This window comes from Trichechus manatus, unplaced genomic scaffold, assembly GCF_000243295.1.
Source record: "Trichechus manatus latirostris isolate Lorelei unplaced genomic scaffold, TriManLat1.0 scaffold00021, whole genome shotgun sequence".
Lineage (NCBI taxonomy): Eukaryota > Metazoa > Chordata > Mammalia > Sirenia > Trichechidae > Trichechus > Trichechus manatus.
Genome location: NW_004443957.1, coordinates 2,974,945 through 2,989,066, shown reverse-complemented (window position 1 = coordinate 2,989,066; position 14,122 = coordinate 2,974,945). Strand labels below are relative to the sequence as shown.

The window sequence follows — 14,122 nt, the reverse complement described above, 5'->3', positions numbered from 1 at the left end:
ATATTCTCGTACACGTCTTTTTCTGGACGTATGTTTTAATTTCTCTCGGGTAAATACTTAAAAATGGAATTTCAGGGCCATAAGTTAAGTGTATATTTAATTTTATAAAAAACTGCTCAACAGTTCTCTGAAGGGGTTATACCATTTAAAGTCTCCATCTATCATTCTTTCTTTTTTTAAAAAAAAGAATGAGTGTTTTATTCACAAAGAAGTGCCAACGCATGAACTCAGAGACATAGTGGAAGTGGCATTTTCCAAAGTTCAATAAAAGTGACTTTTTCAGTGAACAAATGCTTGCTTCCCTACACTTAACCTGGGCAATGATGGCTAAAGGGAAAGATCGTCTACTTTGATCCTCCCTGGGTGTAGCCAAGTGTTTATACTGTGTCAGTCCATCGAGTATGGTTTAGTTCTATTCTTGAGCATTAAAAATAAAAAATCCAAGATAGCATGCCACATCTACATTTTTTCTCAGGGTGATTTTCCAACAGACATCCAAGCCCCTGGTTTTCAAACAAGCTACTGAATAAGTGCATAGTGTTCTGCTGGCAACAGGGGCAAAGTACCAGGAGCAGTGCCCACTAGGCAACCTCCTTCTTGCCCCAAGGTGGCCCTTGGGAATCCCTCTGCAAACTCCTGGGCTCTTAATAACATAGTTGGGGAAGGAAAAAAAAACTAAAAACCTGGTGTAGGCCGTTCCCCTCTCCATATACTGACTGTGGTTGTTTCATGGGGTCAGGGAAACAGCCATGTACCTGTACAGCTTTGTATAAATCAAAGAACCTATGATAACATTTATAGAACAGTCTGCTATTTAGCAGGTACCCAGTTGATTTTTATTAAATCTTATTTGTGCATCTCTAGTACTAATGCTGTAAAAAAAAGATGTTGCAGATTCTGCCAGTTAATTATGATCACTGCATAGATTTCAAAAACTAGTTACTTTTCCCTTGCATCTCTCTCCCCATCCCCAGTGTATTCCAATCTGCCCGAGTTCTCAGAACCCGTCGGGTTACCCAGTAGTTTCCTACACTATTTCATGTAGCATTAAGTTTGCCAAATATTTTCTTGTTGGAAGGAAGATTCTTGAATAATTAAAATTACATATTTGTTATTCCTCATTTGTAAGATGTTGTGCTTCTCATATATAATAAGCATCTAATACATTAAATATTAATTATGACTTGCTAATTTGAGAAAAAAACCAAGTAATAAGATATATCTATATGAAGACCATGTTTGTCTTCATACTGTATAAAGACATTGATGTTTTAATTTAGAGTTTTATTAGTTATATTTATATTTTAAAAAAAGATAGGTAGCTAGTTAGGTAAACAGATAGCTAGACAGGTGATAGATACCTCCATAAACTGGTCTTTCCTAAGTTTAGACAATGATCCTAGTTGAGTTCACATGGTGATTCTCTACTAGAAAAAAAAAAAAATTAGAACTTTATCTTTTGGCTTTGTTACTTTTTAGCAAATGGAGTTAATCAAGATAGGGATGGTCTAAATTAGTCTCCAGAAAATATGAAGTAAGATTGATCTGAAAACTGCGTATTTCTTATACTATTGACTGTTTCGCAGAAGGCTGATTGCCTGATAGGCTGTCTTCTTAACCCTGTTTGAGAAACAGATTATTTATTTACTTATCCGTGTAGATCTATCTGCTTATATATTTTTCTTTCATCATCTGTCTTTATCAGAGCTTGTGTTCCCTGACATCCGGCTGGCCTAATGTTAAGTGTCCATCCATTACCCTTTTGTGAAGGTCAGATGCATTATCTCAGGTTGGTTCCAAGTTATCCTCAGCTGTGGAAAATGGTCAGAGGTCTTTTCAACGTTTGCTTCCAGCATACTCCCTGTGGTTTCTCAGAGTTTCCATCACCCGGTGTTTGACATACTGTATCTAGAACATTTGTTTCTAGTGAATAGCCCGTGCTGCTCTCATGTCCGTCTATCATTCTTGAACTGATAGAATTTATAGACTCTGAAATTCTTTTAAGTATTCTGCTTTTGATCATACCAAATGATCAACATTTTTTTGTATGTTTAAATGACTATAAATATTTTTTGAACTATGTTATACGTACTGCTGTTTGAACTGTTTAGTACAGATATTTCATGGATAATATACGTCTAAAAGTTTCCAAACTGTTCTTAATGGAAACAAACGCTGAAGATTTAGCAACAAACTACAAAGGACCTTACAATAACTCATATACAGTACTTCTTAATTTAAGTATTGGGAAATAAACATAGAGGTCAAGTTGAGGCTAACGTAACAGCATCTGCAGAAAGACCTTAGGTGAAAATTCCTTGGTAAGAGAACTATATTTCACGACAGTAGGCATGAAAATACAGTTTAATTTCAGTTCTTGTTTCATATGACTACATATTTCACCAAAAGCTTTTACTTATCTTACTAAATGCTGAGATACTTACTTGCAGGGATGAGCTGAGACAGTCTCGTAGTATTTCCTGATGATTTGGTTCACGAACTATTTCAAATATTTGCTTTCTCTCTTGTGAAGGGTGGCTTGGTGACAAAATATGCACTAGCAGTCTCCCAAGCTGCATTCGGAAGGTTTCCTTACAAGACCACAGGATTTTAGTCCACTGCTGTTTAGACCCACTGGCTTTATTTGAACCCTTAAATCAAAACAGGAATTAAACAAAATCAGACTTCTTAAGGAATAATACACTAACTTTAATTCAGCTCTAAAGAATGTCATGGGGGGTGAGGGGGCATAAAGAATATCATGGAACATGTTTTATTGTTTGTTTTAAAAGTCAAAATTGGAAATGCATATACAAATCTATGCAAACGGGAGTTTAAAAGAGATGAACGAAGAAGCCAAACTCCTAAGTCATTTTAAAAATTACTGAGGGCTTGGAAAATATAAATTAAAAAAAAAAAAAGAGTAACAAAGAACAACGGTGGGAAAGCCTATAGTGATTTTATAATATAAGAGAAAGCATATTCCTAATAAAGACTTGAATTAGTATTAATATAAAAACCAAACCCGTTGCTGTTGAGTTGATTCCAACTTATAGCAACCCTGTAGGACAGATTAGAACTGCCCCATAGGGTTTCCAAGGCCGTAATCTTTATAGAAGCAGACTGCCACATCTTCCTCCCACAGAGTGGCTGGTGGGTTCAAACCGCCGACCTTTCAGTTAGCAGCCGAGTGCTTAACCATGGTGCCACCAGGGCTCTTTAATATTAAAATACACCGACAAATTAAGAACTGCATGTAAACTGGCCATCAATATCCTCTAAAAATAACCAAATAAGCTGTTTCAACTGTCGTCTAATGAAGGCTAGCCCAATCCTGATCAAATTGCCTATACCTGGTTTAAAGCTGGAATCAGTACATTTTAGAGTTTATTCTGAGGTTTGCAAATAGCTAGTTCTTAAGGATCCTTGGTGTGAATGATTCAGTTCTAAGTGGAATCTGCAGTTTGTTTCCTTATTCAGAGCTAGACACCAAAAGCTAGTTTATATTTAGAGATTGGCAGAGCCTCGATTTATGAGCTCTGCTAGAATTAGATTGCCCTTCAGTATTTCCCGAATGAACTGGATGGTGTGTTCCATATGGTCAACTATAAGTGATCCAAAGAAACCTAAGTGAGAAAATGATAAACGGAGGCTGACATTTGTCAGTATTCTGTATATAATCTTGAAGGTTTGGATATTTTTAAGCCAGGATTTAAACCTCTTAATGATTCAGAAACTCAAGAGTAAGTAGTTATAAATGACCAGTTGCCACTAAGTCAATTCCAACTCACAGCGACCCTAGGTGTTTCGGAGTAGAACTGTGCTCCATAGGACTTTTAAAGACTGTGATCTTTTGGAAGTAGATCACCAGACTTTTCTTCCAAGGTGCCTCTAGGTAGATTTGAACCGCCAATCTTACAGATAGTAGATGCTTTAAAAACAGGCTAATTGGACCCTTACCTCATACCGTATACAAAAATGAATTCAAAATGGATCAAAGATCTAAATGTAAGAGCTAAAATTTTAAGCTTGTGAAAGAAAACATGGGGGTAAATCTTCATGAACTTGCTTTTGGTAATTGGTTTCTTAGATATGACACTAAAAGCACAACAACAAAAGAATAGATAAAGTGGGCTCCATCACAATTTAAAACTTTTGTGCATTAAAGGACGCTATCAAGAAAGTGAAAAGACAATCTGCAGAACAGGAGAAAATATTTGCATAGCATATATTCAGTAAGGATCTAGTATATACAGAACTCCTATAACTCAACAACAGCAAGACGAACAACCCAAATAAACAATGAGCAAAGGACTTGAATAAACAGTTCTCTAAAAAAAGATATACAAATGGTTTACAAGCACATGAAATGATGCTAAACATCATTAGTCATTAGGGAAATGCCAATCAAAACCACAATGAGATACCACTTCACACCCACTAGGAAGGTTATAATCAAAAGAATAGAAAGTAACGAGTGTTGGAGAGGATGTGGAGAAATTGGAACCATCATGCACTGTTGGTAGGAGTGTAAAATGGTTCAGTTGCTATGAAAAACAGTTTGGCAGTTCCTCAATAAGTTAAACATAGAATTACCACATGACCCAGTAATCCCATTCCTAGGCATATATTCAAAAGACTTAAAAACAGGTGTTTAAATAAAAATTTGTACATGAATGCTCATAGCAACACTATTAACCAAAAGGTAGGAACAACCCAAATTTATCAACTTATGAATAGATAAACGAATGTAGTATAGCCACACAACTGAGTATTATTCAGCCATAAAAATACCGATATATGTACAGCATGGATGAACCTTAAAAACATTTCACTAAGTGAAAGAAGCCAGGCACAAAAGACCACATATTGCATGATTGCATTCATTTGAAATGTCCAGAATAAGCAAATCCAGAGAGACAGAATGTAAATTAGTGGTTGCCAGGGGCTGGGGGGAGGAGAAAAAGGGGAGGGACTGATTAATGGGTACACGATCTCCTTTTGGAGTGGCGAAGAAGTTCTGGAACTAGACAGCAGTGAGAACTGCAGAATGTTGTGAATGTGTTTAATGCCACTGAATTGTGCACTTTAAAATGGTTAAAATGGTGAATTCTATGGTATGTGCATTTTACCACAATAAAAAAAAGGAAGTGGAAATTTAAAAGATGAAGATGTGACATTAAAGGAAAAATTGGAATTAAAAATGATACCAACAAAAAAAGAAAGTAGGCTGATTATTTTTAAACTATAAAATTTAATGCAAAAAAAAAAACCCCACAAAACTGAAGTACTGATACATGTTACATGGATGAGCTTTGAAAACATTATGTGTTATACATAGAGTATGACTCCATTTATATGAAAAGTCTAGAAAGGACAAATCTATGGAGTCATAAAGTAGATTAGTGGTGGTCAGGGTTTGTGGGTGGGGCACTGGTGGTGTTGGGGCGATGGTGTGGAGTGACTGCTTTCCCTTTGGGGTGATGAAAGTGTTCTGAACTAGACAGTGGTGATGGTTGTACCACAGTGTAAATGTACTTAATGCCACTGAATTGTCCATTTTAAATGGATAAAGTGGTGAATTTTATATTATGTGAATTTCATCACAATGAAAACAAAACAGGCTATTAATTTAAACTGTCATGGTAATCATAAGGCTCTACTCTTTTCTAATGCTGATTTTATACAACAATATTAGAAAAATAGCTAACAGGATGCAGACTGAAAAAGCAATGGTTTCATCTCCTGTTATCTAACAACTGTCAATGTTAACACAATGCCAGTGGAAAGTGGATAACCAAGTGAAGTGAATCCTTTTGGAAAGGGTAAATTAGCAATATAGAGTGTTTCACTGTTAGAAATTCAAGTCGTCTTAGTTTTTGAAAACTCTGTGGAAGAGGACAAAGGAACATTACTTTGGAAACATATGATACAGATACATCAAGCCTCTAATCCTTTTGTGTGAATGAACACCTCACAATGAATTAGTTTACTTACAATAGATACTTTGAATCCTTCTACCAGATAAGAGAACATTTCTTTCTGAAATGGATTGAAAACAGAAGGCTGTTCATGATGCATATTCTCACCAGAAACTTCAGTCTGGGGAACCGAGTTCTTGCTTTGAGTTACGTTTTCTGGAGTACTCAAAATGTCAATATCATCTGGATTAAACTCTTTGAATTAAAAAAAATAATAAAGAAAATTAGTCAAATCACTAATGGTAATGATCTGGCAAAAATATTCTATGTAATTAGTAATTTAGCTATCACAATATAAACGTGTAATAGGTGTACTAGATGTAGTAGACACTTATTCATTATACATTCTTTTACACATAGTTTTTCAGAAGGGTTTTTGATTTATATTTATTAAAACTTAACTTACATATATAGCTGTGAAATTATATGTATTTATTAGACACATGTATTTATTAATCTAAGCTTAAATAAAAATAATGAAAATTTCTATTACTTTTAAAACCTATAAAATCATTTAAAAACTAGAGATTTATAAACTAGCTTTCAATTCCTCTTTATTCAGAATTTTAAGGAAATAGAGTATGTAAATGAAGGAACATTCTAAACAACTGATATACACCATTTAAAGCAGGGAAAGTTTAAAAAATATTTCCAATCTGACAGAATTTTTTTCTGAAATAAACTATCTGATTCTATACTTTTAAAAGAGGAATATATAGCAGGCAATTTAAACATAATGACCCTATCATTAGCGCATATTAAAAACTGCTCCTGGAGATGAGCACCACATCACTGTGCGTTCCGTGGCAGTGTTCCATTCTTCTCTTACCTCCCTGTACAAACACAGCCACTCTGGTTAATGGCAGTCAGTTTGTTTTCATCTCCTGTTATCTAACAACTGCCAGTGTTAACACAATGCCAGTGGAAAGCAGATAACCAAGTTATTAATTTAGCAACCTTAATTTTATTAAGCTAATATGCTCTGGCTTAAGAGCAACTCTATTCTTTTCCATGGGACAAAAGTGTATCGTCTCTGTGACAGCTATTTTCTTTGCAACTCAGAGGACCTTTTTACTTATTCCCAGATTTGTAGTTATATTATGAAGGGTTATGCTACCATAAATCTGACCACCATATATGTGGCATCACTATACTTTGTCATTAAGGTGCTGTCTTAAAAATATAAGAAGCCAATAGATAATCTAGAAACAGCTTTATACATATACATGGGCATTTTATTTGTGGCAAAGACGCCACTGCAGTGCTGTGGAGAAGGAATGGACTTTTCAATAAAGAGTGCTGGGTCAACTGCATATCCATATGAAAGAAAATGAATCTTGACCCCTACCTCACACTACACACAAAAACCAACTGCAGATCAACTGTAGGGTTACATACGAAAAGTAAAACAATACGACTTCTCAAAACTAATATGGGAGAATAACATCACGACCTTAGGGTAAGCAAAAATTTAATCAACAAGACATTGAAAGGACATTATAAAGGAATAGAATGATAAACTGGAATTTAATTAGAATTAAGAACATCTATTCATTATAGAAGGAGCCCTGGTGGCACAGTGCTTAAGAACTCGGCTGCTAACTAAAAGGTTGGTGGTTCGAACCTACCAACTGCTCTGTGGGAGAAAGATATGGCAGTCTGCTTCCATAAATATTACAACCTTGGAAATCTTATGGGGCAGTTCTACTCAGTCCTACAAGGTTACTATGAGTTGAAATCGACTCAAAGGCAACAGGTTTGGTTTTGGTTTATTCATTATAAAGTCCCTATGAGTTGGAAGCGACTCGACAGCAACAGGTGTGTGTGATTTATTAAAGATACTGTGAAGAGGATGAAAAAGCAAGCCACAAATGAGGAAGATTTGCCGTGCGTATTTCTGACAAGCAATGCATACCCAGACTGTATAAAGTACTCCTATAAATCATTCAGACAGATAGACAACCCAAAAAGCAAAAGTTGGCCAAAGACAAGAAAAGGAATTTCAGAAGTACCAAATGGCCAATAAACATAGAAAAGGAGCTCAACACTATTATTATGAGAATGCAAATTACAGCCACAATGAGATACTACTAGAAAACCAAAAAAAAAAAAAAAAAAAGACTAAAACTAAAAATACCAACAATACCAAGTTTGGCAAGGACGTTGAGCAACTATATATTTCCTTCACTGCTGGTGGAAGTATAAGCTAGTACACCATTTTAAAAAACTGTGTGACAGTATTTACTAAATCTTAACATAATTTCATTCCTAGGAATATGCCAGACAGAAACAAGAATACATATTACCAAAAGACAAATACAGAAATATTCATGGCAGCATGATCACAAATGTCCATCAATAGCACAATGCATACATAAATTGTGTTGTATTTATATGATGAAATACTCACCAAAAATGAGAATGAATGAACTGTTGCTATACTCAATAGCATGGATTAATTTTACAAACATAACACTGAGCAAAAGAAGTCAGGCACAAAGGCACACATACCATACTAGATATATACAGTATGAGTCAAGAACAGGCACAACTAAATTACCAGGTTGTGATGGTAAAAGGCAAACAGGTGGTTACCCTGGTAAAAGGATAAACTCTGTAGAAAATCCCAAGGAATCTACAAAATAATTCCTAGAACCAATAAGTGTGTTCAGCAAGCTTGAAGGATACAAGATAAGCATATATTTTTATTTCTATATACTAACAATGAGTACATGGACACTGTCATGGATTGAGTTATGTCCCCCCCAAAATGTGTGTATCAGTTTGGCTGGGCCATGATTCCCGGTATTGTGCGATTTTCCTATATGTTGTAAATCCTGCCTCTATGATGTTAATTAGGGAGGATGGGTGGCAGTTGTGTTAGTGAGTCAGGACTCCATCCAGAAGATTGGATTGTTTCTTCAGGCAATCTCTTGAGAGATAAAAGACAGAAGCAAGCAGAGAGACAGGGGAACTCATACCACCAAGAAAGCAGTGCCAGGAGCAGAGCGTGTCCTTTGGACACGGGGTCCCTGTGCAGAGAAGCTCCTAGTCTGAGGGAATACTGACAAGGAGGCCGACAGAGAGAAAGCTTTCCCCTGGAGCGGACACCCAGAATTTGGACTTTTAGCCTACCTTACTGTGAGGAAATAAACTTCTCTTTGTTAAAGTCAGCCACTTACGGTATTTCTGTGATAGCAGCACTAGATGACTAAGACAGATACCAAAATTAAAAATACAATATCATTTACAATTGCACAAAAACATGAAATATTGAGGTTTAAATTTAACAAGACATGTATAGGACTTGGCTGCTGAATAAAAACTACACAATACTGATGAAAGAAATCAAAGAAAATTTAAATAAATTGAGAGACATGCCATATTCATAAGTTGGAAGACTCAACATAGTAAAGTTGTCAGTACTCCCTAAATTAATATACAGATTTAATGCAATCCCTATTTTGATAAATTCTGGAAAAAATCTTTGTAGATATAGACAAGGTTATTCTAAAATTTATATGGAAAGGCAAAGGAACTAGAATAGTTAACAATTCTAAAAAAAAATGAAGTGGGAGGAATCAGTCTACCCAACATAAAAACTTATTATATAGCTAAAGTTAGCAAGACTGTGTGGTACTGGTGAAGGGACAGACACATAGATAAACGGAAGAGAAGAGAGAATCCAGAAATAGATTGACACAAAATATGCCCAAATTATTCTTGAGAAAGGTACAAAAGCAATTCAATGGAGGAAAGATAGTCTTTTAACAAACAGTGCTGGTGCAAATGGACATACACAGGCAAAAAAAAAGAACTTCAACTTAAGTTTCATATCTTATACAAAAATTATTTACAATGGATTATGGACCTAAAGATAAATGTAAAACTTAAAAACAAATCTTTAGGATCTAAGGCCAGGCTAGGAGTTCTAAGACACCAAAGCATGATCCATAAAAGGAAAACTAATATATTGGACTTCATCAAAATTAAAAACTTTTAACTGGTTGAATGGACATGGGAAACCTGGGGTGGAAAGGGGGAGTGTGCTGTCACATTATAGGGACTGCAACTAGTGTTACATAACAACCTATGTACAGATTTTTGTATGAGAAACTAACTTGAGCTATAAAATTTCACCTAAAGCACAATTAAAAAAAAAAAAAAAAACTTTTGCTCTATGTAACATTGTGTTAAGAGGATGTACAAATGGCAAATAACACTGCCATCAAGTCGATTACAACTCATAGTGACCCTATAGGACAAAGTACAACTGCCCCATAGGGTTTCCAAGGTTGTAATCTTTATGGAAGCAGACTGTCACATCTTTCTCCTGCAGAGTGCTGGTGGGTTAGAACCGACAACCTTCCAGTCAGCAGCTGAGCACTTTAACCACTGCTCCTCCAAGCTCTTTCAAATGGCAAATAAGAGCATGAAAAGATGTTCAACATTATTTGCCTTTAGGGAAATGCAAATTTAAAGCACCATGAGCTATCACTACACACCTATGACAATGTCCAAATTAAAAAATAGTGACAGCATCAAATATTGGTGAGAATGTGGAAGAAACTGTATCACTCATACCTTGGTGGGAATGTAAAACGGTAAAGCTGCTCTGGAAAAGTTTGGCAGTTTCTTAAAAAGCTAAACATGAAACTATCATACAACCCAGTAACTGCACTCCTAGGCTTTTATCCCAGAAAAATGAAGAATTACATTAACACAAAAACCTGTATGCAAATGTTAGTATCATCTTTTTTTGTAACAGCCCCAAACTGGAAAACAACCCATATGCCCTTTAATGGATGAATGGTTAAATAAACTGTGGTGGATGCAAACCATGGAATACTACCCAGCAATAAAAAAGGAAAAATCTGGATGAATCTCCAGAGAATAATGCTGAATGAAAAAGAGTACATACCGCATGATTCCATTTACATAACATTCTTGAAATGATAAAATTACAGGAATGCAGAACAGATTAGAGGTTGCCAAGGTTTAAGAAGGGGATGGGGACAGGAGGGAAGCTTATGTGCCTATAAAAGGGCAACATAAGGGACTCCTTGTGGTGATGGAAATGTTCTGCATCTTGACTGTATCAATGTCAGTATCCTGGTAGTGATATGTACTTACTATAGTTACCACTGGTGAGCAATGGATAAGGGTACAAGACATCTCTACAACTACATATGAATCTACAATTATCTCACAGTAACTCAATGGGCAATCTAGGCCAGCAATTAACACATTAAAAAGTGGACTTTTATCCAAGGCTATCAGTTCCAAATATGAAATTCCTTTAATAGTTTGGATGTTAAGAAATGAAAAATAATGTTGTTTACAAATTTGAAACCTAATCAATTCCTTCTTAAGTTATTTCCCTTTTAATTCAAGATCTGAAGAAGAAGGAATTTACTCTGCAGTCCCACCTTGATAAATGATCCTGTTAACTGCTAAAACGAGGAGCTTCTGCAGTCGCTGGGCCAGCTCTGTTTCAGTTGCCCGGACAGGGTTCTCTTGGCTCATTCTCCGTTGCATCATCATATGAAGCTCATCACTTGCCACGGAACGCATTTTTACCAGAAGAGACTCAGTTTGAGCAAGGGAAAATTTTCGAGGACCTTCAAGCATATAAATTAAAACATCAAATGCTACCGTTAACAAAGAAGGAACCCACAATTTCAGAAAGGGAACTATTTTTGCTGCAACTTTTTGATCATCAGACCACCAAAAGACCCTTATTTAACACAAAGTTAATTTATACAAAAAAAAGAGAGTAATTAAAAGAAAGTGATGTTTTTCCCTTTTTGAAGAAGTGCAACAGTACTTTTGACAAGTCCTAAAGAAGACTGTTGAAGCTAGTGACCATGCTTAAAAGGATAGATTTCATTTGGCAAAATTTGAGTCTTCTGCAAAACTCAAAATATTAGATAGGCTTAAGTAGGTCAGAAGGTTTTACTGTTTCACTTCCTTCTATCTAAAATCATTAACAGATTTTAAAACACCCACGTTTTAGCCAGAACATTATAATTTTGGGATAATCACCATTATCGAACTTTATAGTTTTGAAAGGGGTATATAGTGACAAACTAAAAATCAGTCAAATGAAAGTGAAGAGACCAGAAAGATGAATATAATTCCAGTGATTTGTTATTAAAATGATTTAGGGCAGACATATCATTTAGAATTCAATCCTACAAAAGCATTTCCTGAGAAATGTTTCCTCAGATTGAACAGGTAGGAGTGGCATTCCTGTACCATTACCGCACCTGCTCCAGGAGGTAATTCATAGGTAGTAGATCCAGGAGAAAACTGGGGGGATGAATCTTGATTTAACAGACTGAAGGAGAAGGGCATTGGAAGCTGACCACAGGAACCAAAACGACGTCTTGGTAGATGAGGAATATTGGAACCCTGCATTGGGCCTGAATCTTTGTTTTAAATTATGAAAACATATATCAATTTCCATAAATAGCCTCTACAAAATTTACTTACATATGACTAAATTTTCATAAGTGGTTTTAATGACTCATCCTGCAAGACATTTAAGTGTTTTAATAGCATTTTAGATTATCCAGTATTTTAGTTAATCAGCACCTTTAATTAGTTAATGCATTTTGGTGGGTTGAGTCACCTTTGAGGGAAAAAAGAAGCAAATAAAAAGAAACCAGTAGATACATTCAAAAACAACATTGTCAGACTATGCCCTTAGTTTATGTAGATTCTTCCTAATGTCTACATCTCTGACAGCTTTTATGCTGTAAAACCAGTTGCTGACCATAAACGATTACAAAGCAACAACTTAACACGTATAAAGTGGTATTTTGTAAACTGGATTCACAAAGACACAGTTTAAACAAGGGAAGTATTTAAAACAGGAAGAAGTGATAGGAGAGACTGGTTCAGAGATGGGTCCTAAAGGATCTGATAGACCTGAAGCAGGCAGCTGCAGTGCAGCACACAAAGGGAGGGGTGCAGGGTTCCCATTCTAGTAGTCTCTAACTGTATGCCTCAGTGGATCTGTAAAAGGAAGACTGAGTGACTTTCAAGGTTTTTTAAATCAAGCTTGAAATTTGTAGGATTCTATAAGTCTTACATGGCTTACAGCAATTGCATTTACTTAGGATGAAAAATGTAAGCCCAAGTACAGTAACAGGCTAGAGGAGTCAGAAAAAAAGGGAGAGTAGTATAGTGGAAGGACTAAAAGCCCATGATCAGTTTTAAAATGACTCAAACAAACAAACAACAAACTTGGAGCTATGCAGGACTCTGAGGATCAAGTTGATAAAAATGCTAGTATCTAAAGAAAGAGACGGTAGACTTGGAAAAATCATAGACCAAACAGAAAATAGCAAGATGGCTATTGTGTTAGCTAAGGCACAAGTTGATCAGAAATTAAATCAGGGATCTATGTAAGGAAGCAGGGAAGGAATGGATATGTGAATCTTAACAATAAAGAAACAGCAGGATTTTGTGAAAGTAGTAAAGGTATACTTTCCTATGTCATTAGAAGGTGAATTCCATCTAAGCTGTCACAGACTCTACAAGGAATCCTGCAAAAGGTGGTCCAAAAGTCATCTTTTGGCAGGTAGGAGGCTGAGCATTACTGTCAGGCTTGGTAAATAGACTTCTATCCAGGACAAAAGAGAGTAACAACTGGAAGGACAGCTGAAGAGGAGAAACTGTGTTTAGATATTAAATAAGGAAGGATGATAGAGGAAATGAGTTTGGTTATATGGAATAGTTTAGAAGTTTTATTCAGCATAATTTAAACTATGCACTGCAAAATAATGCATATTTAATAGTTTTTCTCTATGGATAAGTTTTTCACATGATTTTAAAATTTGGCATAAACTCAACACAATGAAGTAGCTTAAAATAGACAGAAGAAATATTTGGATTTAAAAGACTTTGAGACCATAAGGGTGGTTAAACTTCAAACAATTTACCAATTTATCTATGTTTGGAGATATTTCAGAAACAGACACACATATACATATGTAAGTATATGTGTATATATATATACACCCAAGCCATGGTATTTTCAATAACCTCATATGCATGTGAAAGCTGGACAATGAATAAGGAAGACTGAAGAAGAATTGATGCCTTTGAATTATGGTGTTGGTGAAGAATATTGA

General features: G+C 35.5%; 1 protein-coding gene across 6 annotated transcripts in view; it reads right to left on the bottom strand.

Moving 5' to 3' along the window:
* Positions 1–14,122, bottom strand: part of LYST (lysosomal trafficking regulator) — a 213,960-nt gene that overhangs the window by 62,942 nt on the left and 136,896 nt on the right. For all 6 annotated transcript variants that reach the window (XR_002823473.1, XM_023727995.1, XM_004372798.2 and 3 more), the window contains 3 exons: positions 11,411–11,602; positions 5,998–6,176; positions 2,445–2,651 (listed from right to left, as the gene is read on the bottom strand). Coding sequence is in view for 5 of the 6 variants with exons in the window: in XM_023727995.1 (XP_023583763.1) it covers positions 2,445–2,651; positions 5,998–6,176; positions 11,411–11,602 (578 nt within the window). In the remaining variant the exon portion in view is untranslated. The remainder of the gene's footprint in view (positions 1–2,444; positions 2,652–5,997; positions 6,177–11,410; positions 11,603–14,122) is intronic.